The sequence below is a fragment of the Lactuca sativa genome, chromosome 5 (genome assembly GCF_002870075.4).
Source record: "Lactuca sativa cultivar Salinas chromosome 5, Lsat_Salinas_v11, whole genome shotgun sequence".
Lineage (NCBI taxonomy): Eukaryota > Viridiplantae > Streptophyta > Magnoliopsida > Asterales > Asteraceae > Lactuca > Lactuca sativa.
The window spans coordinates 362,849,133-362,858,353 of record NC_056627.2 but is presented as its reverse complement, the minus strand read 5'-3'; the positions used below and the strand labels follow the sequence as shown (position 1 = coordinate 362,858,353).

General features: G+C 36.4%; 1 protein-coding gene across 1 annotated transcript; it reads right to left on the bottom strand.

Annotated features, from left to right (window-relative positions):
• Positions 1-6,829: 6,829 nt before the first annotated feature.
• On the bottom strand, positions 6,830-8,798 carry LOC111897498 (2-methyl-6-phytyl-1,4-hydroquinone methyltransferase, chloroplastic). Its single transcript, XM_023893452.3, has 3 exons — positions 8,064-8,798; positions 7,217-7,523; positions 6,830-7,113 (listed from the first exon to the last, which is right to left on the bottom strand). The coding sequence occupies exons 1-3, from the start codon at positions 8,612-8,614 to the stop codon at positions 6,958-6,960; spliced, it is 1,014 nt and encodes a 337-aa protein (XP_023749220.1). The 5' UTR covers positions 8,615-8,798; the 3' UTR covers positions 6,830-6,957.
• Between the last annotated feature and the right edge of the window lie 423 nt (positions 8,799-9,221).

Below are 9,221 nucleotides of genomic sequence, written 5' to 3'. Positions count from 1 at the left end.
AAACTAAAACTGTAAGTCAACGCTTAGTAAGTTCCTCTGAAGTACCACCACATAACATAACAAGCAACAACATGCATACAGAGTCTTCAACATGACTGGACCGCCTCACCAGGCGTTCATCCTATCAGGACCGCTCTCCAGGCCATCGGCCTGACTGGACCGCCTCGCAGGCCTCCAGTCTATCCGCACCGCCCTGGGTATCTTGGCCTTGAGTATCAACTATATTTTTACAACAATAGCCATGATATGAATCATGGTAGACTCTTTTGACTACAAAGTGTAAGGATTCATACATATAGCTTACGAAACCAACTTCCATACTGTCACTTAAACATTCTTTCAACCTCCTCATGAACCATACCCATGACTCGTCACATTTTATGGTTACCAAAGCAAATTCTATGAGTATGGGTTCATCATTTCCATCTAAAGCAACCGCAATGTACATGGATGTTATGTAAGTCCTAATTAGAGGTACGTGATCAATGAATATCATTGGTATCATAGACGTGAGAAACTTATGAATCTGCAATAAAAGATAAGACTAGTAGCCATTTAACAACTTCAAATAACAAAAAATTTAGTATAAAGGATTACATACCATGCATCCCAGTTCCACAAAAAAAAATTGGAAACGATCGTACGAATCTTTCTTAATGCACGTGAAGGTGTTAGGATTGGTTCTTTGCAAATAATGAAAGAAAATCAGTAGGTTGGAGAAACTCTTTTTTAACACCTCATTGAATGAACTCATTTTCACGACTTTCCACAACATCTAAAAATTAAAATGGTTGTCCAATTTAAACGGAATCTGTATTCATTATTCCGCAGAACTATTTATGAATCTGCAGAACTGTTTAGGAATCCATAAAGTTGTTGGTCAGTCTGCATAACTTTTTGGGAATTCGCAGAGCTGTTTGTCATTCCGCAGAGCTGTTTGTCATTCTACTTAGTTGTTTGTCAGCCCGCAGAGTTGTTTCTCAATCTGCAGAGCTTGTTGTCAGTCCGTAGAGTTGTTTCTCATTCCGCAGAGCTGTTTGTGATTCCTCTTAGCTATTTGTCAGTCTGCATAGCTGTTTCTCAATCTGCAGAGTTTGTTGTCAGTCCGCATATTTCTCATTCCGCAAAGCTATTTGTCAGTCCTCAAAGTTGTTTCTCATTCCACAAAGCTATTTCAACCGTCGTTTTTCTTATTTAAGTAATCATTTACTCTTCAATAAACTCACACCTTTATTCTAAAATGGCCACTAATGTACCAACTTCTTCAAATGCAGCGACATTGGCCGATGCTCCATGTCCATGGACGACAACAAAGGTGATGGTCCTAACACGATGTTGGACGAACGTTTACGAGGGTGTAACACCAATAGCTGCCCCGCATTGCCTTGTAGGTGATGAATGGACCCGCATAACAGGTTTGTTCAACCATGAGATGGGATAAGGGCAACACCGTCTTAAAGAAGATATTGTTAGTAAGTGGATGGAATTAAAGTAAAAATTCGCATGGTTCAATTGATGGTATAATTATGTTAAAAATAGGCCATACTTTTACGTAGACGATGAAGAACTTTTACAAGTTGTTAAAAAGCATTACATGATGGAGCGTGATGGAAGTCAATTTGAATATGAGGATGTTTGGAATGTGGTTAAAAAACCAATATTTCATGTAGATGGTAATGTTTTATACGTAATGTTTGCTACTGCTTTATCTTATTAGTTGTAAGGTTTGTGTTTTCTATTTCCATGTATTTGTAGTGTTTGTAGTTTCTGTTCCCTGGAATAAAGTAGAAAACAACTCAACATATTTGTATTTGTATTGTTTGTAGTGTTTTCTGTTTCCATGTATTACACAGACAATGAAAACAACATAACAAAACCAATTATATAAAAATAACTTTATACAAAGCAGTACATAAATAACCTTAAAATAACCAAATACATCTAAATAACCTAAATAAAAACCAAGTACATCAAAATAACCTACTACAAAAACATTAAAAGTACGGGAGATCTTTTATAAGATTCCAAGGGGCTTCATACTCGAATTCCGACCCATCGCTAATGGATTTGTATTCCTCTTTCGCCGCCTCCAAGATCACTTTCCTCATCTTCATTCAGTCGTGCGCCATCAATTTTGTTATAAAGATCGTTGAATAGCAAAATTTTTGTTTTTATTTCATACCATTTTGTTGTGACAACAACGATGTTACGATAGTTTCCTGTAGCGGTTTCAGGATCAGCGTTGTAGGTATAAGTTAAACGGGTACAAAAACTTGGATCATTCACACAGATGCTCTCGTACACAGTAATATATGCACGAATTAGACGTAGGATCTCCTTAACGCTCCATGGTCTGGAACCCATTGTGAGTGAAAATATGAGGGGTAATTTTTCAGAATAATGAATCGAAGAAAGGGTGAAAAGTAGATGAAACCATACGCATTTTAAAGACATTTTATTGTAAAATCCTTACTGATGAAACCGTAATTTTTATATAATAAAATATTACTACTGCAGAACGAACACTATCTGATACAGAGTAGATGAAACAGTATTGCGGAATTAACAGTACTTTGCTGCGGAGTTGATAAAATAGTAATGCAAAAGTTTGTTGGAATACTAGTTTTTTTGTCTTATACAAACTTCATAATAAACACATTTTAAAATAAACATCATTCATTTAAATCGAACCACGGAAAGTATGTTCCGTCTTCGTATTTCGTCCATTGGTTTTGTGAGTTTTGCATCCTTTGGTTTTCTATTGCTTGCATGCCTTCATAATAAACAACAGTATTGTTGTACTTTTTTCTGTTAAAACAACGATATATCATTATATATGACATTTATCATTCAATTTGACAAAATTTTAGTCATACCTGCAGCCAGCCGACGTTGGTAAAACCATTTATGCATAAGCACGCAGACTCAAGAAGTGGTAATATAGGCAACTTCCTAGCGTCTTTTGATACAACATTCATGGACTCTGCACTAGTGCACTGTTTGAGGTCAAATAATTGTACCTCATGGTAGAGAAATGGTATCCAATCCATTTATCACGTGGAATTTGACTAAGGTACGCCGCTACATCTGGTCTAAGAGTAAAAAGTCTCCCCCAATACTGTTCAAACTCAGTGGTCTTGTAAGCTCTTATAAGCTTCCAAAACAAAATTGTTGTTTGTTTGTTTTTTCCAACATTCATTTGATTTTTCATCAAATACTTGATCATCAAAATCAGGTACTTATCCAAGCTCAAATAAATTTTGATGTTCTAATTCTGTAATGCGCAAATTTGGTTTGTTATCATCATCTAATAAAACGTTATCGTTATCTGATACAAACTTATCAGCAACTGAAGTTTTCTTTTCATAGCCTACTCCCACGTCATTTCCTCGTCCCCTGGACCGGTTTCGACCAGATTGTCTATCTCCATGACCTCTACTACTTTTTGCTCCAATAAATTGGCTTTCCACCACTGGTTGTTCTTCAACTTCTTCACCTACCACCGATAAATACAAATGCACTTTTAGCTTTGTTTCAGACATTACATACAGGTGATCTACATCTGATTCATCTGCAAGCTCCATGACATACCCGCTCTCCAGGTGTTTAAAAGACAAAGACATATGACTACTGAACACACCGACCTTATTTCTAACCATTTGTAATAACATCTGACGATCAAAGTTAGGAGGAAGATTTAAACAATAGTTTGTCACATTATTTCTAACGTAATCCTCATTTCCATTAACTAACTGCCACAACCCTCCCGTACACAGAATAATAAAACTTATTTTTACAAAACTCTCTCCACAAAGATTATGAAAAAACGACGTCTACTTATTAAAGCATTCATAAAGTTGAAAAAAAGTCGGTTCTGGTCACTAAAAGGCATATAAAACGAGAATAAATTTAAAAAATCATATATAATCGTCACTTATTGCTTAAACACAACTAAAACAACCATTTCCACAGAGAATTAATGAAATCTGCAGAGCTGTTCACAAATCAGTAGAGCCGTCTTTGCGGATCAGTCAACAACCTATTCCTCATAGCATTAAGAGATCCGCAGAGCAGATGAGGCGATCCACAGAGACTCCTTTGCATATCTTGTGAAACCTCGTAAATTTTTTGTTGTTTACTGCCGCCATCTCATTTCCGCAGAGGTGTTCATTGATCCTCAGAAGTGTTATAGGATCCACAGAGCACCCTCTGCGGATCTTGTGGTCATTCTACAAAATCTTGATTTTCATAGTTATTTTCTTAACCCCCCCCCCCCCCCCCCTAATTTATGGTTATTTGACGAAATTTCTCTTTCTTAATTTGTATTTTACTACGCAATAACGTCATCAAGTACATCAAACATTTCAATCGTTGTTGCAATACTTCTTATTAGATCCAAAAATGTCGTTGAAATTGAACAAATTTTGTTAAGCAGTAAATACATGTCTTATATGATTCTAGAAACCTACAATCATGTATGTGGACGTAAACCATATACAACAACTTGTTTATGGACAACACATTTTGCTTTCATTGTCAACATGTTTCTTGACAATATCCTTAAATTTGCCACGACGATTCAAGAAATATGAAGACCTTCGATTTTTGTATTTAATCCAACTTGTATCAATCATCATAACTATTTCACTAACATAATCATTTCACTAATAAAAGTTAGATTATGTGTATAGTAAATACATGACTAATTACCATGTATTTATCTAAGAAAAGTTAGATTATGTTTTATACATAAAAGTTAGATTAAAGAAACAGTATAGTAATTATGAGAATATGTTATTGTGATGTATGCATGATATATGAACCCTATTATTTGTTAAAGGTGGCCATCTATCCCGTTTTTTGAATACTCGATCTCATATCATATAGTGAATATGTACCAACACACTAAATATTTAAGAAAATCGACAAAATTTTATCTTAACCCCTGAGTACGTGCTTGAAAGGCACGTGCTTGAAAGGCAAACTGGTAGGAGGAAAGAGAGAATGTCTACAGATTATATTTATTAAGTAGAGTAAATTACACAATGATTTTAGAGTATTTTATATGTTTATTCCTAACTTATTTTTCAACTCGAAAAGTCTTTATTGTTTGTTTTTGTTGCATGCTTGGTCTATTTGATCTAAAAAGACTATTATGTTCTTATTAATTTATTTTTTAATTAAGTGTATTACTTATGTATTTCATTTTCAATTTATTATTATGAATTTATGATTAATCTAGAAAATCACACATTACCCCCTTCTACTTTTTCACCCAAGTTTCTTTCTTGCCTTTCTTGCTTGAATGCCATGCGAGTAAACTACCGACATCTGTGCCACTGTCGCCTATACCACATAAGCAAATAATCACCATCTCTAACACCGTAAAATAAAAACCACCTTCAAACCAAAAATCAAATCTTAAAATCAAAACCGAATCAAATCCAAAACATAAATCAAATCTACAAATCAAGACTAGAATCAATTCATTTTTTAAGCCAAACATTCAATCTAATTAAACCATAAATCTAACTAGAATAAAAAACGTACATTTCATTTGAATGAATTTCTGATCTGATTTGTGGAAAAACCAGGCAAAGAAATATGGATTTGACAGATTCATCCCTGAAGCTCGAGTAGTAGAGACGTTTCATTGTCGGTGAATAAAGATGTAGAGGTTAGGGAAGGTGTAGGAGGTCAATTTTGAAGATTAAAACCAAAAGCCCTGGTGGGGTTACGATAGCTTGGTACAGAGGTTGAAGCTCCCATCATCTCTGGCCGAAGAGCGATAGTATGTTGTTAGAGAAAGGAGAAGACGGAAAGAGATTTGTCGGAGTCATCACCATCTCCGTCACTGTCCTCAACACCCGACTCCTTTCCCTTCCTATTGTCATTAGTTTTCTTACATCATACCTAGGTTATAAAGGGGCAACATAGATGAACTCTTGTTTCGGAATCGCCCAATGTCATCTTGGGAGATTGTAGATTAAGGTTAGGTCCATGTGTTTCCACCACCACCGGTAATCTTACCAATGGAGACGACGATGATCTCGTGGAATCATCCAACGCATTGGAGTCATATGAATCAGGCATGAACATCGCTGAAATACATCTTCGATACCTGCAACCTCACTGATGGTAGCGGATTCCGATTCTTGCAACAAGGTCGCCAACGACTCTTGGTCGATTTAGGGCTAGGTTTAGAGAATAGAGATGTCGTTGAGTTTAGAGAAGGAAACGTATAGAGGATAAAGTGAGGCTTAGGAGTGGTTAAACATTTTTTAATATAAAATAAGTAATAAACAATAAAAAAAAATAAGAAAGGGTAATATAGTCTTTTTATGTTTAATAGGACCAAACACGCAACAAAAACATATTATAGATATTATAGGGACGGTCCAAATTAAAAAAATAAGTTATGAACCAAATACACAAACTGCCCCAAACCACAAGAAGTCAAGAACCATTCGTGTAATTTACTCTATTAAGTATCCAAAGTCATGATACACATTCACATCTTAGACAGTATTCAAAAAGTTGTCCCAACATGGTGACTCTCCAAAACGAATTTCCAAGTTGAATTTAAACCAACGAAATCAAGAATACAACGACAGATTCTTAGTTACAGAAAACGAGAAAACTAATCTTACAATGGTGAAATCACTACAGATGGAGGGCTTTGGATTTGAAGGAATCGAATGTTTTATAAAACATGGTATCTTGTTTATGTTTTATTCTTAATTCTTAATAATAAAATGTGGCAACTTTGTCCATACAGGCTGTGATGTGGAGTCCATGTGTGCATTTCTGCGAGTGTTGCAACTTACAATTCATGGGCAAAAGACTAGATTCTCTTTTCAGTTTTCATAAAACAAATGCTTGATAATCTCAACTCTAGAAAGTTTACAGATTGCAGTTCAAACAAAACAACATTGCACACAAACTAAAAACAGTCTCTTATATTGGTTGACCTTTTGGCACAATCTGGTCCTTGATCCACATGTAAACAGGAACCAAAACATAGTACACTCCAGCTGATGCCCCAAGAAGGAAACGTAAAAGGAACACAAATGGATTTACAGGCGTCTCTATGTCCTCTACCTTTGGACCAAGCTGCAACAAAAATTACAAAAAAAAACCCTTTTTAAATTATTATTCACTTTTTAACCATATCAATATATATCATCATTATTGGTAATGAGGAAGAAGAGGTTACCTGCAAAGGAGAGTCCCCTGACGTGGGTTTGACACCTGTCACAGAGCATCCCATGATGAGACCATGTCGGCGGACCCCGCGATACCATTTTGGGCCAATCCTTTTAATCTCAACATCTTTGAATCCTGCCTTTTCAAACCACTCCATGTACTCTTCCTCTTTAGGAAAGAGCATCCACATGTCTGCAAAGAAACGAGACAACCAAAATGTCGGATAAACAGGACCGATTAAACAAGCCTTCCCTCCCATCTTCAAAACCCTGTATGCTTCTTTGATGCCTCGTTGTGGGTCCGGCCAGTACTCAATGCTGAAAAGAAATATGGTCAGAATACATGACATGACATAACAGGTTGTACTGTATTTTGTATTTCAATTGGACTGGGATGACATGACATATGTATTTCAATTGGACTGGGATGACATGACATAACAAATTGCACAGTGTTTGGATTGGACAGGGGTGTTACTTACATCTACCCACTTTCAACTCATATGTTTCCAAAGGATATATAATTGGACACTAAACATACATCTTTCTGGACATATGGCAATTCTTTCACCATTTGAGGAATAAGATAATCAGTTGCTTAAAGCTATGGATAATTGGGCATTTAGATGTATCCCAATAATCATCTTTCTTTTGCCAATTCTTTCATTGACTATTCATAACTTATTGTTTTCACCATTTCAGAAATCATATAATCAGTTTACAGAGACACGCGATTGTCACGATCATAGGTTTAATCATACATCTAAACACCCCCTCAAGCAATTAATTATATGATTATCTAATGATTACACAAATAGCAGTAATCACATAGAAATGAACATTTATTAGAGGCTATACCTTCCGGCTGACACATATCTATCGGCATAATCAGTTTTGAAAGGAAGATCTTCAGCATCTCCTTCAATGATCTTGCATTCCTTCAAAGGCTCCTTCTCTTTAGCTTTTGCAAGCTGATGAGGCGATTGATCCAAAATGGTAACATTTTTAGCATCGACATGTTTTACAATACCTAAAGTAGTGAACCCAGTGCCTCCACCAACATCCACCACTATTGAATCGCGGCTATTAAGATCAGCTGGTTCGAGTGCATCGTCTCGCATATCTTCAGTCCAATGACCAGGGTTTATCACATGATCGTAAACGATTGACAGAAACCTATAAAACCAAAATGCCTCTTTTTTATGCTGTATGAACCTAGGCTGTGAAGCTGGCCTTGGTACAGACACGCTGCATTTGGGTACAACTAGCGTTTTAGATCGAAAATTACAATTTCTACCAACCAAATTCATCTTCAGCAAATTCTTACCATGCAAATCTGACCCATTAAACCCTAACCCTTTTGGGGTTAATGTAAGATGCTGACCTCCATAGAGCATCGACGAAGCCATGCTTGTTGAAATAATCAAATATCCTAATCGGAATACTATCAAACCCCTTTTTATAAAATAAAGATTCTTACATGCAAATGGGGTTTTGGGGATTGGAGATAAGAAAGAAGTACAAACGCTTATCAGTTCCCTGGAACTGCTGCAAACGAACCAATTTAAGTGAAATACAGTCGCCGGGACGTCGACTATCGGTGGATTGATATTAATTTGGGACAAACATTAGCATCGACATCGAGCAGCCCAAACGAGCCTAAACTATCTGGGCTTAAAGTAGAGGCCTAAAGTCCTAAACAGGCTTGCACAAAAAAACCGGTTTAAGATCCGAACCGGTCACTGAACCGGTAAACCGGTTCACCTTGAACCGGTCCACTATGAACCGAACTAATTCAAGAACCGAACCGCCAGTTTGAACCCGTTCGAGATTTTAGACATTGAAATCGGTTTAGAACCGGTTTAATAACCGTGAACCGGTAGTCAAACCGATCAAACCGGTTTAGAACCGATTGAACCGGTGTAACCGGTTTAGATAAGTTCAAGTTTAATAATGACGGAACCGGTTTAAGGTTGAACCAGTTTTACTATTTACGAATCGGAACTGAACCAGTTT